The sequence below is a fragment of the Acinonyx jubatus genome, chromosome B4 (assembly GCF_027475565.1).
Source record: "Acinonyx jubatus isolate Ajub_Pintada_27869175 chromosome B4, VMU_Ajub_asm_v1.0, whole genome shotgun sequence".
In the NCBI taxonomy this organism is placed as follows: Eukaryota; Metazoa; Chordata; class Mammalia; order Carnivora; family Felidae; genus Acinonyx; species Acinonyx jubatus.
The window spans coordinates 129,935,601-129,959,497 of NC_069387.1; the positions used below are offsets into that span (position 1 = coordinate 129,935,601).

Genomic DNA, 23,897 nt, shown 5'->3' on the forward strand with positions numbered 1-23,897 from the left:
TCAGAGTAAACATTGTTTATTTTGAACATTCAAATTTACAAAAACAAAAAAGTAACAAAAACCCATGACATAGCGCACACACGTACACATACACACACACACACACACACACACACACGTTGCATCTCATGTCCCTTTATGTACAAAATTGGGCAAGGAGAAGGGGGCGGTGGGTCACCAGGAGGGTACCATAGTTTCACAGTGTCGGACAGCTGGACACGCTCACTCACTGCTCAGCCTGGGCCCACACGAGCCCCTTCCCCACCCAGCAGGGGTGAGGTGGGATTTGGGGTGGCAGGCAGCTGTGACAGAGGGGAAGAGAATGATCCCATCTCTGGGAGGGGACCCCTTCTCCAGTCTGCTCAGGGCAAGGTGCTGGGAAATGTAGAGGAGCAGGGACCCAATTTTGGGGGGTTGGGGGTAGGGGCCACTGCGTTGTGGGGAGTCAGAAAGCTGAGATCAGGTCTCCAAGGGTCCTGGCCGGGTGGCCCTGAGGGGCGCTCACCTTCCCTCATCTGTAAAACGAGGCGTGGGCCTCTTGAAGAATCCTTCCTGCCCAAAGCTGTGGTCCAAGGTCATGCACAATTATGGCAAGGTGATCGGTCCCCTTGGGATGTTGACTGGGGGTACAACGTGCCACAAAGGTGGGGAGATCTGGCAGATAAGAGCTGTGAAGCACCTGGCACAGGGCTTGGCCCAAAGCAGGAGTTTGAGAAACATCATTTTCCCCCTTCCCTGCCTGGGACACTTGGGAGACCATCCAGCTTCCTCTTCCCTTTCATTTCTCCTGGAAACTCTAGCCAGGAGAGCTGAGGTGGCGGGCACACTTCAGAGGCACATGTTCCCTGAAGGGGCTGAGACCCCTCCCATGGCTTCACCCAAGGGGACCCTGGCCCTGGGGCCAGCCCATCCCGGGCCTCTGCCTCCATCACAAACCCTGTGAGGGTAGTGAATGGGGTCAAGCATCTCTTCAGGCCAAAATCCACCCGGAGCAACGATGCTAAGTGTCACTCCTCCCTACAGAGAGCAGGGGTGCCCGTGCCTTTGCAACCTGTTTGGTTTGAACGCTGGACTCCGTCTTCTGCCAGCTGATTGACACTGGGCAAGTTACTTAACCTCTCTGTGCCCCAGTTCCCTCCCTTGTATAACGGGGCCCCAAACCGTTCCAACCTCATAACTGTGTTGGGACGATAAATGAGATGATGCGAGGTGCTCAGCGCGGCGCCTGACAAGGTTGTAAGGAACACGGGCCCTGGCACCGTCGTTAGCCATAGCAGCTCAGGGACGCAACCGAGCGACATTTCTAGCTCCTCCTTCCCCGTCTTCTCGGCTGTGCCCAGGAGCAGCTGAACAAGACCAAAACTGGAGTCCAAACGGCAGGCTTTGGGCAGAGGTGAAGAGCGGTCCATGGATGAAGGAGGGGTGGGGACAGCAGGCTTGCATCTTCCTGGAATGGGAACGATCACCCAGGCCACTCGCCGATGGCCCGGACTCACGGCCTGCACCTTGACGCCTCGGGTTTGTTCCTGTTCCCTCTGGAGGGCTGACCAGGGTGACTCAGCACAGGACCGAGGTCAGATGTCTCATTATGACCATGACAAAGCATAAAGGACTTGGGAGGACGCCTCTGGGTGGGCTCAGCCATCAAACAAGTTCTGTCACTTTCCTCCTAAGACCCTTTCTTTCCCCCCAGGCCTCCACAAAAGCTGCTTCCTTAAAAACAATAACAGAAACCCAATAAGGCCCAGTGTCCCCGAAATCGGAGTTCTGAATTCCGCTGTCACCCCAGCAACAGCATATGTCCTTAAGAGACGCTTGACCCAGCACTTGGGCTGATGTCATTGGCTGTTACCGGGGCAACCTCGGTCTCAGCAGTCTCTGGCAGAAGCGTGCCATCGCTGCTTCTTCTAGGGGGAGCTGGGCTGGAGGTGCCCAATGGTCTATCTGTGCTCTTGAAATGGAAACAAGGATCTGGGAGGTGGCGGCAACAAGTTTTGGAGAAGCCTCCACAGCAACGGCCCCACAGCCTACAGCTCATGCCTCAGGTTACGTGCTGGCGGGGAGCAGAGACGGGGAACAGAAAGCGGGACAAAAGGCACCTGTACCTGCTCGAGCCCGGTAGCCTGCAGCTGCCCAGACACCTGGTAGGTGACTGGCAGAAGGGACACCTGCCTTTTCAGCTTTCCATTCCTGCCAGAGTGCTTGGAGATCACACCTGTCCTCCCCCCTACTTCCTGGCGGGGCCAGACGCCAAGATGTTTCTGTGCGTCATCAGGGAAGATGTTCGTGTTGGAAAGCATTCTGACCTCCCAAACGTCCATCCTCTCAGGCGAAGGCTGGACTCAAAGACACTCGTGGACAGGCAGAATGGCATAGGAGGGGAAGAGCCCTGAAGAGGGATTCAGAAGCCCTGGGTTCTAGTCCTGGCTCTGCCCCATTGGGCTCTGTGATCCTGTGCAAGTCATTTGACCTCTCTGAGCTCTTTCCCAGCTATACAAGCAAGAGGTCAGACTGGGTGGCTTTAACTCAGCTTTTACATCCTTCTACTCTCTTGGGGGAATCGGTGAGGACTCAGGGTGAGACACTCTCAAACAGGCAAGGGTGCCAGGCTGGCGGGATGGGGGGGGGGGGTGGTGGGAATCCAGAAAAGCTGGTTTTTACAATCTGTGCATGAAGTTGGCCTGCCTAGTCCCTTGCCTTTGCCCCTGACTCTCTGGAGCCAGCTGCTGACCCTGACCCATGCCCAGCCAGATCCCATCTGCTGCCAACTCTCAGAATCTACCCCTGCTACGTCCCCTGGTTGCTAGGCAGCTTCAGGCTGGCCCCACCCTGTCCACGTGGAATCACAGACAATCTCACGTTTGATCTGGAGAGCTCTCAGCAATGACCACAGCAAGGGCCTCAGCTCACAAATGAGGAAGACGAGCCCAGAGAGAGCAGGGACTTACAGAAGGCCACACGGCAGGTTAGCAGCAGGGCTGGCTAGGAATCATGGGTTCCTCCTTCTCATCCAGCGCTCTGCACACCACTCCACCCTTCTCCCCTCTTTGCCTGCTCAGTTCCTTCCTGCCTTCCTTCCCCCAGAGGCTGCAGGGCCATGCAGAAGGGCTAGGTAATGCGACTCTGCCATAGCCTGGGTCCCAGGGCGCAGTGCCTCTGCCTCAAGCTGCTCCTAGGCCAGGCTGAAGTGGCCCAGGTCCTGTCCTGGGCACGGAGGAGGAGAGGCGACCTGCCACTTAGCACACATGTGGGCAAGCACAAGGGTTGACTATGGCCTTTTGGCCTCCTAGGGTCTTGATCCCTCAGGCTGGAGCCGGGAAGGGAATGTCCTGGAAATTGAGGTGGGGGTGGGCCAGGCGTGGAACCAACATTCAAACCACTGCACACAAAGAGACAAGGAAAGAGGAAGAAGAGAGGGTGCGGGAGGCTCCATCAAGATCCCATTGCCCCTTCAGGGGCAACTGGTGGGAAGATGGAGGAGGGGTGAGTCTGAGTCTCCTATGTCTCTGTCATGCCCTTCTAGGCTGAGGGGACAGCTCTAGAGCTTGTTGTGGCCCTGAAGGGGATGGGGCCAGGCCTGTTGCATGGGGGACAGGAGCACTGAGATAGCAGGCCCTTCCCACCGCCCCCCCTCAACCCGGTGGGATGTGCTGTTGAGATCAGTGGAATCAGACATGGCTGATGGGCCAGGGTGGGTGGGGGTAAGAGACAGCTCTAGTCTAATGCCAAGAGAGCGGAAAGAGCTGTGGGCACTGTTACCACCCTCCACCAGGTCCTGGACTCACCCCAGGCTTGACCTGTTGGCTTGAGCTGCTTGTCCCCGTCCAAGTGGGGGTAGGGGACAGCCATAGCAGGGCAGGGCATTCTGGAGGTGTAGGTATAGGTGGGGGAAACAGGAGGCACGGCCAGGAGCAGGGCAGGAGGGGGGGGGCAGTGTGTGGGTAGGCTGAGGAGGGAATGTGTGCCCCCAAAATAAGGTCCCCAAAATGGCAGGCAAGGGAGGGACCCTGGATGAGGTGGCTCCTCATGCCTTGGCCCTCCCCTTGCAGACATCAAAGGTAGCCTTTTTTGCACCCCCGAAGGCCTCCACCAGCTTGTCTTCCCAGGGAAGGACGTTGCCCAGCAGTGGCCCGGTACAGTTGGCAATGCCCAGGACCTGGGCAGGTGTCAGGGCGTGGTCCCACAGGTTAAACTGGGCGATGTCACCCACGAAGGCCTGAGTGGCGTCAAACCGGCCACCCAGGGCATCCTGGGCCAAGAGAGGAGCAGAGAAAGGAGAGAGACATGGAGTGAGGCAGGGGGAAAGACAGGCAGGCTGACTCAATCAGGGCCCAGGTCCTGCTGAAGCCCCGTCCCCAGAGTTCTAGCCCCGTCCCCAAGTTCCAGCCCTGTCCCCAAGGTTCCAGCCCCTTGGGCAGGTCTCTAGTCTCTCTGGGTCTCAGTTTGCCCACCTGCAGAATGGCTGGGTCAGACTGAGCGATCACTGCTGTGCTCTTAGGGTCCCTCTACCTAACCCCTCCTTCTCAGGGGCCCTGGGTGAGTGAGATATCTTACTTAGGCCTCATGCCCCCATACCACCCTGGGCCTTACCTGCTCCTGGCCCAGGATAAGGATTCCATGTGGCTTGATGGGGTGCCAGGCAGCCAGGTTCTCACCGGAGCCCTGCAGCTCCCCATCCTGGTAGGCAGACCACAGGCCGTCCCTCGTCGTCCAGGAGATGCAGATGTGGTGCCAGCCATTGTCCTTCAGGCTCAGAGGCAGCTGGGCCACCTGGACATAGGTCCCGCGACCCCGGGTCAGAGGTGCCACAGTCCCAAGGCTGGACCAGTGAGGAGGCGGGGGGACCAGGAGACCCGTGTTCTTCTCTCCAGGGACTGGCCCAAGGCTTGACCCTCCCGCTCCTCCCAGCCCAGCATCTTTCGGACCGCTTTTTCTTCTTTCCCCACAACTCAACCAGGCAGCTTCTCTCAGATCACAAGGGACTCTTCGGTACTGGTTTTCAGGTGTTTCCAGCTAGTTTATTCACCCTCTTACAGGGTGCGGGGCGGGAGCCACATCTCACCATCTCTGAACACCTCACACAGTGCCTGGCACGCAGCTGGGCTCACACTGGCAGTGGCGGAATGAGCCTTGGACTCTGAGGCTGGGCACTGGCACCCAGCCCTGGCTCTCCCAACCAACCTCCCGTGGGACCTTGGGGAGGCTGCTCTTTCCTCCCTGGGCCTCAGTTCTTCATCTGTGAAGTAAGGAGGTCAGGCAAAGGGTGGCAAATGTGTGGCCACCTCTGGCTCCTCCACCCAAGGCAGACATGGCTAATCAATTACGAACCTAGGCTCAGCCTTGGGATCTTTCCTACCACGGGGCTCTGGGAAAGCCGCTGGTGATTGACTCAAATTGGCCCGTGAGATGAAAGGTACTTGCTGACTGTGGATTTGGGACTCCCGAGGGGCTCTTTCATCACCTAGTTCTGAGATCACACTTGAATACAACACTATCTGAGGCCTGCTTGGGGCCAGGCCTTGTTCTGGACACTGGGGATGTGGATCCGGTCTCAGCTATAAATGAGTCTGAGTCTGCACGGGAGGGAAGAGCTTCAGGGCAACATTACAAGACAAAAGACCAGGGGCCATTTGGGAGGTACAGAGGCTGTGAAGGCCCATAGGAAGAGGCAGGTGTGGGAACAGCAGACACGGTATTCAAACACATCTGGAAGGACAATGCATCTGACCATCCCAGCAAGTTGGGGGCACAGTAGCAGCAAAGGCTAAGAGGCTGGAATCAAAGGAGACCGGAGTAATCCCTGAAGTTGACCCTCAAAAGGACTCTTGACGTTCCTGGAATAGCACTGTTCACTGCCCTGTCCAGGGTGCTGAATCCTTTCCACAGAGACCTGAGTGCTGAGCTTGCACAGGGCCAAGGATGGCAGCCAGGGGGTGTATGAAGGGGACATGGCAGCAGGATCTAGATGTTGTCCAGCTACCCTAGGCTTCTTAAGACCTACTGGGCTACAAGAGAAACTCCTGTCCCCTGGGCCCATCTCCTCCTTCTTCATCCTCCTCCAGGACACCCATGAAAGACACCTCCTGCTGAGCTGGGTTCTGATGGGTGACAACCACTCCTAGCAGATCTATGTGGCTGTGGGCTGGTCATGAGTGGGTGTGGTAGGTGGTGCCTACATTTCCAGGGGGGCCTTAAAAGACCACCATGGCTGCAAATCCCAAAGCAATATGGCAGGTGAAGGAGGATATTTGAGGGGAATGAGGGTGATAAGACACTCCCTCTTCTGCTCAATCACTGTGCCCCTGCCACACCACTCCCCCATGTCCTTGTCCTGCCCTGCAGATAGGCGCAGGGAGGGCTGTGGGGCTGGGGGTCGAGGCATGGGGAAGATGGGTGGCCCAAGGATAGAACGGTGGAGGGGTTCACGGGGGGTTTCTGCAGCCCAAAACCGTGAATCATATCAGCACCCCTTCACCAGCTGTGTGGGCCTGTGTGCATTCTTTGCCCTCTCTGAGCCTCAGCTTCTCCATGTGCAAAATGGTAATGATAAGGGTGCCTACCTCCCAGTGCTGTTGGGAGGGTCAAGGGTGATAATGTGAGTAAAGTGCTTATGAGCACTGGGCCTGGAATAATAACAGCTCACATGGCTCAAAGCTTGTTAAATGTTAGGCTTGCTCACACCCCTTTACATGTATGTAAGCCACTCATTTCTCACCACAACCCCACGGTAGAGACTACTGCCAATCCTCCTTGGCGGATGAGGAAACTGAGGCACGGGGTGTGTAAGTGACCAGTCTAATGTCACACAGAGGGTAAGCAGCAGAACCAGAATTCAAATCCAGCGTTCAGGCCTGACCATGGCCCATTCTACTCTCCCTATGAGGAGGGCGGCAGAGGGGGAGCTGCAGAGGAGGACGGGGGCAAGGAGTCCACCAGCGCTCCCTCCTCAAGTAGTTCCTTGGGCCTCATTGGCTTCTCTCTTTGCCCATGAGAGAGACAGCGCCCTGGGACAGACATCTGTAGCCATGTTCCTACAGCTGGGTCACTGGGGAAGCCCCACAGGTCTCCTCTGTAAATGGACATGCCATCACTTACAGCTCTCGGATCCAGGCCCCTCTGCAGCCAGCCCCAGGTCTGGCTTGTCTTTGTACTCCTAGAACCCAGCCTGGCACACAGTAGGCATTTCATATGTGCTGAAGCTGCTGAGCAGGAGAGCTCAAAGGGCCCGCAGGCTTGGGACCCAGCACAGTGCAGGTGCTCCTGGAAGGGTCACCCGGCCCCCCACTTTCCTCCCATTCTGCCCAGGCTCCACTCACCTTGTCGTTGATCAGCAGTTCCATGGGGTCGTGGCCCGCCTCCAGCAGCACAATCTCATTGGCCTGCCCGGGCACGGAGTAGGAGAAGGGTGTGCCCTGGCCATTGCCACCCGACCTGGACCGCAGCCACATGCAGACGGTGAAGGCGTAGAGCTCAGGCAGCGCCTTCCGCACGCGGGCGTACATGTAGTTGTTGCGGATGGGGATGCTGATCTTGAAGGCGTCTGGGGGGCTGTAGGCTGAGGACCCTGAGGGGGGTGGGCAAGGTGGTCATGGTGGGGATCAGTGGCCACTGATGGGGATGGGCAGCGCGGACTGTAGAATGAGGGCTACTAGTCCCTGGACATCTGCCATGTACCAGATGCATTTGCAGCCTTTTCTACCCTGCCATTGTGTTGACGGGTGTGATTAAGGTCCAAGGGCTCTGGACCTGAGACGTCCTGAGTTCAAATCTGGGCTCCACACTTCCCAGCCACATGACCTTCCACAGTTCAACTTCACCTCTCTCGGCCCTAGTTTGCTCAGTAAGATGGCATAAATAAGATTTCCTCCCTCTCAGGCTTGTGTGAGGGTTGAGTGGGACAAACTATGTAAAGGGCCTGGCCCAGAGTAAATGCTCGACAAATGTTAACTATTCCAATGATCATTGTTTGGACTTCTTTGCCTATTGTTTACATTTTTAAATATGTATTTTAGAGAGAGAGGGAGTGAGCATGAGCAGGGGAGGAGCAGAGAGAGAGAGGGAGACAGAGAATCCAAAGCAGGCTCTGTGCCGTCAGCACAGAGCCCAATGCGAGGCTTGAACTCACAGACTGTGAGATCGGGACTTGAGCCAAAGTTGGACGCTTAACCAACCGAGCCACACAGGTGCCCCTCTTTGCCTGTTTATTTAACAAGCACTCTACAGTGCCTTCTGCATGGCAGGCACTGTCCTAAGAGCCTTTACATACATGACCTCCTTCATTCTTATGACAGCCCTATGAGATGGACACTGTTATAATCCTCAGTTTACAGATGAGGCAACCTTGGCACAGAGGGATTAGGTAATCTTCTCAAGGCCACACAGCTAGTAAGTGGCAAAGCTGGGATCTGAACAGGATCATCCTGGGATTCCTTGATATCCAGGGCAGCACAGAGTTTCAGGGATTCTATGCCTTAAGTATTAGAGGGCTTTCTGCAGGGGCAGACTGGGGAGTCAGCATCTCTATGGGCAGGGGGTGACACCCACCACACCCACCTCTGGGATAGGAGTTCCCCTCCTCCAGCTGGTTGTTGAGGGCTGGGGTTAGGGGGTTAGGGCTGGGAATGGTGGACCCAGGTTCCCAGGTTCGGTTGGGGCTTGGGGTGAAGGCTGATGTGATGATGCATCATGGTAAGAGAGGAAGGGGCTCGGTGACAGTCCCTTGAAGCCTGTTTCATAGATGAGGAAGTCGAGTCCCAAGAAGGGACTTGCCCACAGGCATACAGACATCTAGCCTAGTTGCCTCCCTCTTCTCTGCCCGACAGCCGCTGGAGGGGGCATTTCCCCCAATCCCTTAGAAGATGCAGTATGGGGGGGCCAGTGGCAGGACTGAGGAGGGATGAGTTTGCCTTTCTTGTCTCTGTGCTCCAGCCAGAAACCCACCAGGCCAAGCCTTGCCTTCAGCTGTGCCCCTGCTATGGCCCCTCCACTCCACAACTGACTCTACCTCTCCCTGCAAGGACTAGCTTGAGGCTCACCTCCTTCAGCCTCTTGGATTTCCTTCTCTGAAACTTCTGTCCCCATCTAAGCCAGTCCCAGATAATTACTCAGGATTCCCTCTAACTTGTCTGTAAGCCTCTTACAGGATGCTCCTCCCAAGGTTTCAAAGATGAAAGTTCCCTGAGACCTCCTGAGTCCTAAATCCCCGTATTTCAGATGAGAAAAACGAGGCCTGAGGAAAGGAAGCAAAATTCAAAAGTCTCAGCGCAAGCCAGTGACAGCTGTGGAGCCCGGAGCCAGGTCCCCTTGATGCTCATACCCGTGGACTACCCATTACCCTGACCCCTGGAAGCGCCAGGCCCAGGTGTTTAACAAGTGACAAAATCTGGATTCACTGAAGGTGCTATTTTGTGGGGTGGCTAAATGCACGGACTTTGGCAGGAGACCCACTTTGAGGTTCAGATCCACCATTCACTGGCTGTGTGACGTTGGACAAGTCACTTGACCTCTCTGAGCCTCGGTTTCCTTTTCTGTGAAATGGGGATAATAACACACCATCCCTGTGTGGTTTGTGAAGGTTAACCCAGCTGACGTGTCACGTACTTAGCCCACTCCCAGAACGTAAGTGCCAGAAAACGCTAACCGTTAAAAATAATAATCCTGATGATACTCCCCAATTATTCTCACCCTCTTGGGTTCTGCAGCCTCCTCCCCCGCCATCCCATCTAGCTTTAGCCTCTGGAGAGCATAAAAACGTTTTCGAGTGAATCTGCCACTTTGAGGACCCATCTGAGAACCAAGGCCTCGCCTGCTATGCCCTCTGCGGGGCCCAGGACCCACCATGCTCCAGTTCGGCTACGCGGTCCTGTAGCGCATCCAGCTCCTTCTCCACTTCCTGCCGCTGCCGGTGGCTGCTGTGACTCAAAGCCATGCGCTCCTTCTCCAGGGTCAGCACCTTGGCCAGCAGCTGGCCCTCCAGTTCATCCATCTTGGAGTGCAGGGCGGTGGGCACCGCGGGCGCAGGGGCTGGGGCGGCTGAGAAGTTCACATGGGCCGGGAGCTCCTGCTGCTTACGGGGCAGAAAAAAAAGGGGGGCATGTGAGGTCACTTGCAGGGAGGAAGGAAAGAGACTAGGGGCTCAGAGATGCCTACCACCCACCCCTGGTGATTGACCCCAGGTGAGCCTCAGCGTCTCCATATGCAAAGTGATGGTGAGCTGACCTCAAGAACATGTCAGCCTATGGTGGGGTCGGGGGGCCGGCAGTGGAGAGCTCTGAAAGCTACCCTGGGTGGGTCTGATGTTGCCATCGGGGCTGAGAGCCACTGCTGAGCCCTTCTTAACTGAAAGACTGGACACTGATGGGTCTTTAAAGGAATGGATAGTCTTCACTCATTCACTTGGCAAGCTTCTCTAAGACGGTGAGAGGCTCTGTGTGGGCACTGGGCAGATAGATGCAGGGGCACAAACCAGGGGCTTCTGGAATAGAGCTGCAACGGTGCGCCCATTCCAGAGTAGCATGTGGTTCAAGTCACAGGCTCTGGAGTCGGACAACCCGGGGCCCAAATCCAGCTCAAGAACCAATCTGCTGTGTGACCCTAGGCAAATGCCTCCACCTCTCTGAACCCCTGTTTCCTCACAAGCAACAGGGGACAAGCGTATCTATTTAGAAGGGTTGGGGGATGATTGGGCAGTTAACGCCAATGAACAGAGCCTGGTTATTGCAATTACTGTCTAGGGCAGAGTGTTCTAAGCTGGTCTCTGACACCCTCATCCTGCCTGGGGTGAGGACGAAGTGTTTAGAGTCCCCCTTTTCCTGTCTTAAGACCCCAGGGGGCAGGAGAATTGGGACAGGAGCCCGCGGGGGGGGGGGGCTCTCCTCCCCCTCTCCTGCTGGAGGAAGCCCCTTCTGGGGTGGAAGAAGGCAGGCAAGGCCACACGTCCAGACTCTGGGAGGGGGTAGTCTCTGGCAGGCAACGGGAGCATCAGTAGAAAATTAATAATTCAGCGAGCTTCTAGGAGCCAAATTAGACCTTCTCCGTCCCCTTGGCTTCCTCCACATCCCCAGAGGCCCAGGCAGTTCCCGCTCAGTCAGCCCCGGGCCTTGTCCGCAGGCTTAGCCCCAGACCCGAGCTCACTGAGTTCTCACGAATCTGTAACTGAGCGAGTAAATGGTGAGCGCCTACTGCGGGCAGGGCACGGGGTGCTGGAGAGACAGCTGAGGGTCAAATGGACAACCAAGGTGCCCTGTGCCTCGCAGGGACGGCCCCTCGGCTTGGGGCAAGCACCCCTCCCTGGCCCCCACTGGCCCAGCCCACTTGCTGGGTGAGACTGGGTGGATCCCTTCGCCTCTCTGAGCCTTGTTTTCTGGCCATGTGATGAGGGGGTAAACGTGTCCCCCGCCTCAAAGCGCTGGGGGTGGGGGAGGGCGGTGCCTGAGAGAAGCTGCCAGGACCTTACGCTGAGGAGCTGGGGGAGGGAGACTGATGCGTGGTTCTGTCACTCCGCCTTGAGAATGGGAGCAGGTGGGCTAACTTCTCTGGGGTCATTTTCCCTCATTTATAAAATAAGGACTTGGAATGCCCAGCTTGCAGAGCTGTGGTCAGGATTAAATGACGGTGGGCAGGAGAAGGGCCCAGACCAAGCCACCTTTATCCCCCACCACGTCCCACATAAGAGGGCACAGCCATCCATCCGTCCGTCCTCTGTGTAGTCGCTTGCTTGGCCGGCTGGGCCGGGCTGGGCTGGGCTGCAGGCGGAGGGAGGTGGGCGGGCGAGGGATGAGCAGCTCCAGCGCACCTGACCCCACCCGTTACACGAACCTCCCATGTCGTATCTGGAGGGCTCCTGCTGACTCCCTGGGTGCCTACGAATCCTGACTCTGGGTGACTAAAAACAAAGCCTCAGTTTCCCCTTCTGTAAAATGGGGACAACCAGCCCCAGGACACATGTAACGATGGCAGAGAGCAGTAACAGGCCCTCGTGGACTATGAGAGCAGAACGCAAACTGTGAGCCTTGGATATATCGGCCCACGAAGAGCTCACTACCTCCAGAAGCTTCCCTGGACCAATGCCGGTGGGGGGGGGGGGGGCGGGCTCTGGCTGGGTGTTCTGGGCTCCGGCACCCTCTATCCTCAGTTTCCCTCTTTCGACAGTGCCAAGCTTGGCACGAAGGGCACACATCTGAGTGAGACCGCGTGCCAGGCCCATCCTTGGCACTGCACGCGTATTTACTCCTCAGTCCTCACAGCCACCCTTTTTGGTTGGTACTCTTACTGCCCCCATTTCACCGATGGGGGAACTGAGGCAGAGGTCCTTCTGAATTTTCTACAGCAGCGGGGCCGGGCAAAGCCGATACCTCTGGTGCTCTCTAGCAAAGTGTCCTCCTCCCGCGGAGGGAGAAGGGGCCAGGCAGGAAGGAACAGGACGTCTAGTGCTATTTACACAGACGCTGCGGTGAGCGGGCGTACAAGCTGTTCTTTTGTCGGAGCCACCAGCTCTGCCGCCGGCAGGAAGGCCAGGGAGGAGGTGGGCTCTCCAGATCGTGTGCGGCCCCCTCCCCACCCCAGTGTCTGAATCAGAAGAACACGACTCCCCCCCACTTTCCCCATCTGCTGCGGGCTCAGGCTGTGCCGCGTGGGCTCCCGGCTGATGCCAATCGGGCCCCTGGCCCAGGGTGGGGGGGAGGGATGATGATGCCATCACCCCCCACTCAGGTCCCGAAGAGGCAGGAAAAGGGGGGCTCCGAGCCCACAGGCTGTTGCGCTGGGAGTCTGCGTGGTGTTCGGTGTAAGCGCATAGGCCCCGAGCCAGCGCCGGGGTCCCGGTCCAGCTTAGCGCTAACGGGCTGGGCTCATTAGCGCTCGGCAGGGAGGAGGCGGGCAGAGGAGTTGTCCTCGCCGCCGTCACTGCTGTCACTACCGCGTGCCAGGTCCCGCACCAGGGAAGCACCGCGCGAACACTTCACAGCCCTCTCGGCGATCTGGGGAGGTGAGGAGGCCCACTCTACAGATGGAGGAACTGAGACAGTGAGGTGCAAGAACCCCAGCCCAGGCCCTTCTGATTCCAGAAGCTGTTCCCATTCTTCCCTCGCAGTGTGGGTCTCGGGCTGCCAAGTGGGCACGATGCCGGCCGCCCTGCCTGCCAGGGGGGCCAGCGGTAGTGGTTCTAGTGGCCACGAAAAGGCTGGGAGGGTCTGGCAGGCTATGTGAGACCGTGGCGGGGGCGGGGGGGGGAGCGGCAGCCTCACAGAGGGGGCCCGGATGGGAGGGACCTGCCCAGGCCGGGTGGCTCTGAGGCTGGGAGGATGCAGGGAAGACCCCAGCCGCCTTGTCCCCACGTGGGGTCTGTTCCTTTCCTGTGGGGAGCAGAGGGAGGGTGCTGGACCTCAGTGCACAGCTCACCCCCCATCCCCCCACCCCGCGGACAATGCAGGGCCCGGCTCCAGGGGCCGCCCGGGCGGGTGGAAAAGAACCAGCTTCACTCACCTCCCCACCTGACCACCCCCAAGTCTCGTGTGACTCTGCTGGGCTCAGCTCGGTTCCACCAGCCCGGTGACCTTATGTACAGCTGCTGTGCCTCAGTTTTCCCAGCCGAAAGGGGACAGCAATAATACCTCCTAGCATATTAGTGATAATTGAGTTACATAATGCCCTTAGGGTAGAGGGCTCTGCAAGTGTGGATGATATTATTAAAATTACTACTTGATTATCTCTTGAAGGGACCCACCCTGCTCCAACTCCGACCATAAATCGGTTTGTTTAACCATTACAGTGAGAGAAGAAGCAAGTCTCAGAAAACAGCTACATACCGTTTATACAAAGTTGCAAAGATTCGAAACCTGGATCATGGATTTGTAAAGGCAGGAAGAAACACAGGGGGCGAGAAGGATACAAGTTCGGTACAGAGGTGACCCTCTCTCCGGGGTGGGCGGTCTGGGGCTGGGAGTTGGGAGGCTCTCAGGGGCGTGAGCTGGCTGTAAATGTTTTGGTTCTTCTTGAGCCTGGATCCCTGCCTGGACGGTGTTCTTCATACCTGCATGTAGGTCTCAGATACTCTGCATTGATTTTCTTTCAAACAAAAACAAAAACGAAAGCAGGAAAGGGGCGCCTGGGTGGCTCGGTCGGTTAAATGCCCAACTCTTGGTTTCAGTTCAGGTCATGATCTCACAGTTCGTGGGTTTGAGCCCCACGTCGGGCTCCACGCTGATGGTGTGGGGCCTACTTGGGATTCTCTCTCTCCCTCTCTCTCTCTGCACCTCCCCTGCTCACTCGCTCGCTCACTCTCTCTCAAGATAAAAAAAAACAAAACAGGCAAAAGTCCAAAAGCAGTCTTTGAGCGTAGAATCTAACGCTGAATCTTAATGGTAGCCTTGCTTGGCTCCTCTGTCCCTCTCTAGTCCGGGCCACCGTCACCTCGGCTCCTACGCCGGCCCTTCTCCACACCGCAGCCGGGGGCAGCCGCCTAACTGCAAATCCAACCATGTTGCCGAAAATCCTTCAACAGCTCCCTTCCCCCACTGATAAAGTCCCAGCCCCTCTATGCTCAGCCCTCACTCCCCACCCCTGCAGGCTACACTTCATTCCCACCTAAAGTCACCAACGGCCCCCAGCTCCTTTCTCACCCCAGGGCCTCCGTACATTCTGTTCCTTCTGCTAAGAACACACTTCCTGTTCCCACCCCACCTCCCCCCGCCAAAGCCTGCTCACCCACCAGATGGCAGCTTTCCCCACACCTGATCTAAGACGCTCCAAAGGGAGAAGAAAGAGGGCTTCTGTGGAGAGACTGAGGGTCTCGATTCACTCAGTCCCTCCCTCACTCATTCGTCCACCCATCCACGTACGCTGTGGTGACTCGATGTCACGAGCACAGGCACGACTCACATCAGACGGGCCAGCGTCGTTCCCAGGCTCCCCGCTTACTAGATCTGTGGCCCTGGACAAGCTGCTCAACTCCTTTCCTCAACTCTAAAATGGAGATAATGGGGCGCCTGGGTGGCTCCGTTGGTTAAGCGTCCAGCTTCGGCTCAGGTCATGCTCTCGCGGTTCGTGAGTTCAACCCCCGCACCAGGCTCTGTGCTGACAGCTTGGAGCCTGGAGCCCGCTTCGGATTCTGTGTCTCCCCCTCTCTCTGCCCCTCCCCCGCTCACGTTCTGTCTTTCTCTCTCAAAAATAAATTTTAAAAAAAATGAAAAAAAAATAAAATGGGATAATAATAGTCTCTACCTTCTGGAATATAAGTAACGACAAAATGAAAGAACGTACGTGAAGACTGGCACACGATGAGTGACTGATAAATGGTTATAACCATTATTATTATTTGCGGCTACTGAGGGGCAGGAGAGCACAGTGAGTAGTGACTGTGTGGGGCGGGTGGGGAGGGGGGCCTGGAGCCGGCTGTCAAGAGGGAAATCCCCACTGCGTGACCGGGCAAGGTCAACCCCTCTGAGCCTCCATGTCCTCACCTGTGAAATGGGAGCAGTTAAAAGTCCCATGGTGCTTATGGGGACTCCGTTGGAAGGCCCCTAGAAAAGGCTGGCACAGAGGGTGCCCTATGCCCTGCTGCCTCTTCCTGAGTGACAGGTGCAATGGCTCCAGAGGTGGACGAGGCCTGCACCAGGCATGGGCTGTGCTCCCAGCTGGGGCGGGGGTGGGGGGGGAGGTAGACTGGGGGGTGTGACAGCACAAGAGCCCTCATGGAGGCACGGGCTCTGCGGGGCGGCAGGGGTCAAGGTGAGTCAGGGCAGGCCTCTCCCAGCAGGCCCTGTGTCTCCAACGTACCCAGAGGTGAAGGGGCAGGAAAGCAGGCCATAGAGGCCGGACTGGTCTTCGGTCCTGGGCTCTGAGGCCTCGGAGTTAAGTGATAGGTCACCCCCAACCCCAGGCTCCCTTGCCTCTCCCTTCGAGTGCTCCCTGTCCAGGGCTGCATTGCCACAGAATTCCCTCTCAGGCCCTGCTTGTCCACATACTTCTGGGCCCGGGGCCAAACATCTACTGCAAAGACTGGGGATCCCCCTCCCCCCCTCCCAGCCCATTTTAATAGAAAATCTTGGCTGTGAGCTCAGCTCAGCTTCTGCCGTGCTGTGTGGCCTTCAGTCACTCGGGCTCTCTGGGCCTCAGCTTCCCCTGGAGTCAAATGAGGGGCATGTGGGGGCACATAAGTGTTTCCACCCCGGGCTGGCTGTCTCAGCTCCTGCCGCTAGAGTTCTATGGGGGGGACCGTGCGCCCGAGATTGTCCTCGGGGAACCCCACCACACTGTCACCTGGTGAGGAGCGCCAGCCCCTGCCTGACCTTTTTCCGCCTCCCATAGGCAAGGACTCCACCAAATGGCCAATAAACAGAAGAAAAGGTGCTCAACATCGTGAGTCATCAGAGATACACAAATTAAAACCACAGTAAGTTCACTGCACGCCCACCAGAACGGGGAGGGTTTTAAAAATAACCACACCAAGGCTGGCAAGCTTCACACACAGGTGGGCATGTAAACGCTTACTGCCACTTCGGCAAAGTGTTTGGCATCACCTCCTAAACGCTACGTAAATGTCTCTCCCGGGACCCAGACACCCACTCCTGGGGATGTATCTAGGAGAAATGAGGGCTTATCACCACCAAAAGATGTCACAAGAATGTTCATGGCAGCCTTATTTGTAACACCCGGATGTCCATCCACAGGGGAAGGGGTAAGTAAATGTAGGCGTGTCTATGCACCAAAACACTACACGACATGAAAAAAATCACAAGCCACTGTCACCTGCCCCACGATCAAATGTCAGCCATCACGTACAACAGAAACACCAGACATAAAGGGATGCGGCAGTCTGGGGAAGTAGGGACTCCAGGGGTCCCAGAGGAGCCTTCAGGGACACTGGAAATGTCCCGCTCTCGATCTGAGCGGTGCTCTCGTCCACACGTAAGTGTGCACTGAGCTGCACATTTAAGATTTGTGTGTTTTGTAAGTGAGAGACGTGAGCTCTTACGTATCTCGAATAGAAGATATACTTCAAAAGAAAAAAAAAAGTCCCAGGTTAGGTGCTGCCTTCTGTTCACGTAGCGCCTGCCGAGCTTGCAACAGCAGGAAGGGCCTCCTCCCCTGGGGCAAGGCTTGCCAGGGACGGGAGGCCACCAGGGCACCGTACGACGGGGCAAGCTGGCTCCTCGGAGCGCCGTGCGCGCCCCTTACATCTGACAGATGGAGAATCTGAGGATCAGAGAGAAGAAGGAATTTTCTAAGGTCACAGCAAACAGGTGGCAGAACCGGGGTTTTTAACACCCGGTGTCTTGCTAGACAAAGGCGTGGCACAGTCAGGAGTAGGGGTTAAGGGCTGTGCATTGGGAGTGTATCACCTAGAGATGGGGGGGCCAGCCACAGGGAGAGGCGCCATCTGGGGCTGCAGGTGGCTGGTGGGCCCCGAGGATCCATATCCTCAAACAGAAGGCCAACGGGCAGAACCCCTCTTGCTGTAGCGCGCCAGCCCCCTTCACGGCCAAAAGAGGTAGGGTCAGGGAACCAGCCCTCACAGAGCAGAAGCTGCCAGAATGGGCAGCAATGTAAAAAAAAAAAAAAGAAGCAACAGACTTTAGAAAAGGCACCGATAGATTCCCTAAGGCGCTGTGTTTCTCTGCAGATTTCCCTCAGAAACTGGAGGCCTGGGAGTGGGTGGGTGGGGGCTCGGTGAGGGCCGCACACACATGTAACCGCCCTCGACTCTCCCCCCACACCCCGCCACCGCCAATCCCTAAGCAGGAGGCATCCGCCCAAGAACTGCCAACGTAGAGCCCAAAGGGCCGGGCCCAGATCCAGCCTCCCCCCCTTCCACCCACTTTACAGATTAGAAAACTGAAAAAAAAACAGAGAGGGAAGTAAAGAGCTTAGAGTCACAAGCAAAAAGAACTCCACTTTATGCCACCAGCCGCACTACCTCGGAGACCATTTCGAGCTGAAAGGTGTTTCCCGAACATCTGGCCCGCTGTATCATTTCACGGAGCGGAAGCCGAAGCTGGCGCGTGGGGGTGGGGTGGGGCGGGGCGGGGGTGGGGCGGGTTGTCGGGTTCTGGTTCTTCCACGTCCTTATCTGTAAGAGGGGAGGATGTACAGCCCATTTCACAGGGCCCAAGACTGAATGAGCTAATCAGTGTTACTTAATACTGTTATTTATTATTAGCAAAACTTCCACGTGAGCTTTCTGCCGGTCCTGCTGGCCAGCAGGACAAGCCTTTGGGGACTGGCCCTCATCCCTCTGGCTCTGGGGGCTCTGACACAGAAACGGTCCGGGGCACCGTCTAGCAAGAGGCCCTGCCCCCCACCGGCCTTTCCCACTCTTCCTGAAGGTAGGTGAGGTCTGACCTCTCAGATGGATCTAGAGAAAATGATGCCTACTAAGGGCTCTGGAACCAGACACTGACAGGCTCCCCTGCTGTGCGACCTTGGGCCAATTGCTTAACCACTCTGAACGTTGGTTTCCTCATCCGTACAAGGGGGATGAAATGGTTACCTCCCTTATGGAGATTTGATGAGGATTAAATGAGATAATGCCCAGTGCCTGACACACAGTAGGTGCTCAGCAAGCATGAGCTATAATTGTTATCAAGGCCAGGGTCCCCTGTGACCATTGTCAGGGTGTTCCTTACCCCCATCTTTCCACCCCAACATGGAGGCAGGCGACCAGCTTGCTAGGCCGGGTTAAGGATGTGGTTTAGTCAAACAAAGAACTGCTGATGGAATCAATCTGAAAGCTTCATTTGCCACATATATTAAATTGATGCAAAAAAAAAAAAAAAAAAAGGAACCCTGGAACATGTATGCGTGGCTGGTTGCCATGTAAATGGTTCAACCCTTTTGGAAAGTGGTTCTTGGCCACAGCCATAAAAAATCAATATCCTCTGACCCAGTAATACCTCTCCTGGGAATTCAGCCTAAAGAAATAATTCGACAGACTTCAAAAGAAAAAAAAAAAACTATCTGCATGAAATTGATCCTGCAATGAGCATCTAGAAGAAAAATAATTAGGAGCAACCTACATCTCCAGCAAAAGAGAAGAGATGGTCAGAGCAGTGATGGATAGTGGAGCCAAAGATAGATCCCAGCATATCATGGCCATCATTAAAACGGTAATTACCAGCAACCGGTAATTCTGGAACAATGTCTACATCTGGATAAAGGACCAGAAGGGGCTGAAAAAAATGGATGAAATAGTGGAATTAAATGCGATTTTTCCCCCCAAAACACATTTTGACTTTGTTTCCGTTAACAGCCACGACCATAACAACAAAAACAAAAACACAGGCAAGAAGATAAATAATTTCTCCTAGGCTCACAAACAGGGTTCTCACTTGAGGCCTCGAGGAGAGGCTGGGCCAGTGTGACCTTCCCTCCCCTTTGGTGGAGGGCTGGTGGGGTGAGGGAGGGGGTGATACAGAGACGGGCCAGGTGGGGACGGGCAGGGATGCGCAGAGGGCTGCGGGAGCAGGAATGGGGGTAGGAAAAGGTCAGTGTGCGATCAGGGAGGGCCTCTGGGAGGAGGTGTCCTCAGAGCAGACTCCTGGCTGATGAGTATGGCTACTCTGGGGGTAATCTGGGCAGAGGCAAGAAGGAAATGGGAGACGGGCCAGCTCTGTAATGAGAGCCTGGGAGCAGGCTGAGGGGTTTGCACCATGAGGAAGCCCCATGATGGGCTTAAGGAAGATTCTTGGGGCTTAAGGAAGATGGATGGAGGGGTGTGCCTGGAGTGGGAAACAACTGAGGAGGCTGCTGCAAGAGAGGTGAGGTCGACTGGAAGGAGGGCAGGGCAGGAACTAACCATGGCTTATCAGAGCACACCTGAAAAGCGGGTCGGCGGAGGACCTGAGTCCAGGTTGGGGCACCATGAGGGCAGGGGGCCAGTGTGACGTCCAGAGGGAGGTGCTCAGGAAGCAGTTGGATCTACCGGTCTGGAGCTCCGGAAAGAAACCTGGGCTGGACGAAGCTGGCTGGGGCACCACAGCCAGCGTTGGGCGTTGGGAGCCTCCGGGTGTGGCTGAGTTCACCCAGGGAAAGTGAGAAGACAGCCAGGAGGGGTGCAACCGATAAAGGAGGAGGACCCCGAAATGGGACACAGAAGCAGAGAGGGAGGAAGAGCAGGTAAGAGGTGTCTAGAAGCCAAGGGCCCGGAGATCTTTAGGAGGGAATGATCACTGGGGTCAGATGTTGGAGAGGCATTCATCAAGGTAAGGACAGAATCGTTCCCATTCAATTGATCGTCTTGGGTGACGGCCCCAGAGCACGTTCAGCGAGCTGTAAGGGGAGAGAGGTGAGTGGCGAGAAAACAGACCCTGAGAACCTGGGGGCAAGCTTTTGAGGATATCGGATGAAGAGAGGGGAGGAAGAAGACAGTAGCTAAAGAGAGCACGCGGTTCCGCTGAGCTCAGGAGTCTGACCCCACAACTGTCAGGGTCCAGATCCCAGTCCCTCCCAAAGACCCCAGGGAGATTGGCTCTGGGGCTGCCAGGCCCAGAAGGCAGATCTGGTGGGCAAGCAGACCCCCGCCTTCCTGCCTCCAAGTCCACGGCGCTCAGAAAGCAGGAGGGGCGTGTGTAGGGAAGCCAGGGCTCTCCCAACCCGGGAGGCTGGTCTGGTGACAAATCCCAGGCGCCAGGATCCCCACCCCCCCAACCTCAGCAGGCTAACTGGAGGGGAGCCCACCCTGCCAAATGCACAGGTGCTGGGGGAACAGGTCCAGGGCAAGCCCAGCCCTGCCAGCCCCAGACGTGGGAGGAACCACGGTGCCATCTGGGTGTGGAGGCAGGGGCTGGGGCAGGCAAGAGGAAGTTTATTGAAAACCGAATCTTTTTTTTTCTTTTTTTGACATTAATAAACTCTTTTTCCTAAAAGGCGGGGGGGGGGGTTGTTCCCATTTTGATCTTTGGCTACTTGAAAAATTAGCAATATGATTGCTTAATGGTAAAAATAGCCATCACTCAAGTTCATGGAGCACATCTCTGCCCGATGCCGTTCTGGGCCGTTCACAAAGATGAACTCACTTCATCTTCCTAATGCCCCGACGAGGCAGGTGACATTACTGTCCCCATTGCACAGGTGGGGAAACTGAGGCTCCCCTTCACAGTTGCGCTTCAGTGTTCCTCTGATTATCTCCCTGCTCTTGGCTCTCGCATCCTAGAAATGCCCCAGAGGTGAAGTAGGAACAGGGGGTGTTGGCCTGGCACACAAGCCTCCTGGGCTCTCCTCCTTCCTCTGTCACTCACCTTAGGAGGGCCCTGAGCCCCAAGTGTCTCACCAGTAAGATGACAGGGCTGGCTGTGATGGCCTGGCTGCCATGTGACAACCCCCCCCCCCCCCCGCCGACCCCCACCAGAGGCGGGTGCTGACACCTGCACAGACTCCCTGGAGGGCCACTGGGCCACGGCAATGGCCAACCTTCCACACAGGCATCATTTGGTGCCGCTGGGCCGGAGGTTGATCTGCAAGAGCCATGAGGAGGGGGGAGTCCCTACCTTCCCTTCCTTCCAGCCTTTCCTCCCTCTGCCTTCCCTTCCTTCCAGCCTCTCCTCCTTCTGCCTTCCCTTCCTTCCAGCCTCTCCTCCCTCTGCCTTCCCTTCCTTCCAGCCTCTCCTCCCTCTGCCTTCCCTTCCTTCCAGCCTCTCCTCCCTCTGCCTTCGCCAGGTGCACCCGGTTGGGGGAAAATGCTAAAGGAGCCTTTGGCCTCTTTCTCCCCTCTCTTTCCGCAGACTCAGTTTTGTTGCTAACCCTCTTCCCTGCCATCTGGAAATCACGGATGGCTGGGGGGTGGTCAGTGTCTTGCAGCTGTCTGTCCTTCCTAGTCTGCCCAGCTCCCGCTCCGGGGGGCCCCAAATGGGTTTTCACAGGGAGGTAGGGGGTCTGGAGACTTCAAATGAGAAACCACTGGTGGCGGAATCACACCACAGCCCAGAGCCTACTCCCTTTGTTACATCCCTTGTGTCTGACCTGAGCCAGGGACCGTTGAAAGGGGTGTGTGGAGAAGGAGCCCGCGGGAGACCCTGTTCTCTGGTCAGTCCCCACCCCAGAGCTGCTGGGTGCCCGGCAGTAGAGGCTAGGCCAGCGCTAAGTTCCTGCGGTTGGGCCCGCGGTCTGAGCCCGGGGCGGGGGCGGGGTACGGGGATGGGAAGCACTGAGGGGCAGACGGATTTGGCTTATGGGACACTCCCTTCCCTGCTCTTCGGCAGGAACGAGCCTTTCTCGCGCGCCCCCTGAGCCTCAGTCACGGCGTCGGCCACGGCCGGCCTCCCCGGGGCGCCCGCGAGCGGCCCCTCCCACCCCCGCCCGCCCGCCCCCGACGGCGCGCGCGGCGCTCACCTCGATGCGGTCCAGGCGGTCCCGGAGGGCTCGCACGGCGTCCTCCAGCTCGAGGATGAGGGCCGGCGAGTCCCAGGGCCCGTCGGCCATGGCGTCGCGGCGGGGCCCGGCGTCCTGGAGGCCGCGCGGCAGGCCGCTCTCGCAGCGGCCCAGCTTGCCGGTGAGCTCGCGGATGGTGTCCTGGTCGGCGCGGATGCGCGCCTCCTGCTGCAGCGCCGTCTGGCGCAGCTGCTCGGCGGTGCTCTGCAGCAGCAGCAGCTCCTCGCGCTCGCCGGCCGCCGCGTCGCCCTGCTCGGTCCCCGACGGGCAGGCGGCCGCCAGCGGCGTGCACAGGAAGCGGCTGAAGAGGGGCGCGGGCGGCAGCGGGTGCGCGCTGGCCGCCGGCGCCCCGGGCAGCGCGGGGGGCCCGGCCGAGCCGCCCGCGCCGTGCAGCGCGCTCAGGCTGCGCTGCGGGCCCGGGGACGCGGCGGCGGCGGCGGCGGCGGCGGCGGCGGCGGCGCTGGCCGAGGCGGCCGAGGCGTTGTCGGCGCCGCCGGGCAGCGCCCGCGCCGGGCTGGCCGCCAGGGGCACGCTGGCGATGATGCAGATGACGGCACCGAGGAACGCCAGCATGCCCGCGGCCAGCAGCACGGCCAGGAACTTCAGCGTGAGGCGGGCGGCGGGGGCGCCCGAGGCCCCCCGGCAGGCGCGGCGGCGGGGTCGGGGCGCGGGGCCCGGGCGCGCGGGGCCGAGCGGGAGCCGGAGCGGGAGCCGGAGCCGGAGCCGGAGCTGTTGCCGCGGCCGCTGCTGCCGCCGCTCTGAGCCCGGGCGGCGCGAGGAGGAGAAGGCGGCGGGCGGCGGGGAGGGGGAGCGGGCGCGGCGGCCCCGCCCCGCCGGCTCCCCCGGGGCCCGGCCGTGGCCCAGCCCCGCACCCGTTCCGTGCCGGGCGCCGAGGCCGGGGCGCCGGCGAGAGCTTTAGCCCGGCCGCCCGGCCGCCCGGCGCCGGGGGCGGCGACGCGATGGCCGCGCGGCGGGACGCCCTGGGGACCCCACCCCCACCCCCCGCCCCGCTCCGGTGCTCTGGCCCCCTCCCCGAACCCGTGATGCCGACAGCTACCTCGCGGGGAGCTTTTCTTCGTTCCGGGCCCAGTGCCGAGCGAGCTACAAGCTCGGGCACAATTAAGCCTCACGGTGGACGTGCTCCCCGTGGAAATGAGGGGACCGAGGCCCACTGGGGTCAGGTCGCCGTCCAAGGTCACACAGCTAGGATGCGCTGGAACAGCGTTTGAGTTCAGGCGCTTCTGACCGGACTCAGGCTGGGCGACGGAGGTGGGGTGGGCGTGGGGAGAAGAAGAAGAAGAAAAGAGGTCAGTGTTGGGGACAGGGGACTGGAGGTTTTGAGCCACCTTCTTCCTATACGGTGGCCACCTGCCTGTCACTTGCCACCCCCAAGCTAAAGAAGGAGTAGAGTTCACTCCCCTCCACTCCCACAAAACAAACAAACAAACAAAACAGGACAGGACACAACACACACACACACACACACACACACACACACACACACAGTGAAAAAACAAAGAAACAAAAACTTCCTG

General features: G+C 57.9%; 1 protein-coding gene across 1 annotated transcript; it reads right to left on the reverse strand.

Moving 5' to 3' along the window:
• On the reverse strand, positions 1-22,950 carry NPTXR (neuronal pentraxin receptor). The gene is made up of 5 exons (XM_053226815.1): positions 22,324-22,950; positions 9,838-10,066; positions 7,317-7,564; positions 4,591-4,770; positions 1-4,249 (listed from the first exon to the last, which is right to left on the reverse strand). The coding sequence occupies exons 1-5, from the start codon at positions 22,933-22,935 to the stop codon at positions 4,025-4,027; spliced, it is 1,494 nt and encodes a 497-aa protein (XP_053082790.1). The 5' UTR covers positions 22,936-22,950; the 3' UTR covers positions 1-4,024.
• Positions 22,951-23,897: the final 947 nt, after the last annotated feature.

Coding starts and splice junctions, on each gene's coding strand:
- NPTXR (XM_053226815.1), bottom strand. CDS start 22,935: ATGCTGGCGTTCCTCGGTGCCGTCATCTGCATCATCGCCAGCGTGCCC. Junction 7,565..9,837: donor CGTAGCCGAACTGGAGCATG/GTGGGTCCTGGG, acceptor CACCCCCCTCAG/GGTCCTCAGCCTACAGCCCC. Junction 4,771..7,316: donor AACTGCTGATCAACGACAAG/GTGAGTGGAGCC, acceptor ACCTATGTCCAG/GTGGCCCAGCTGCCTCTGAG.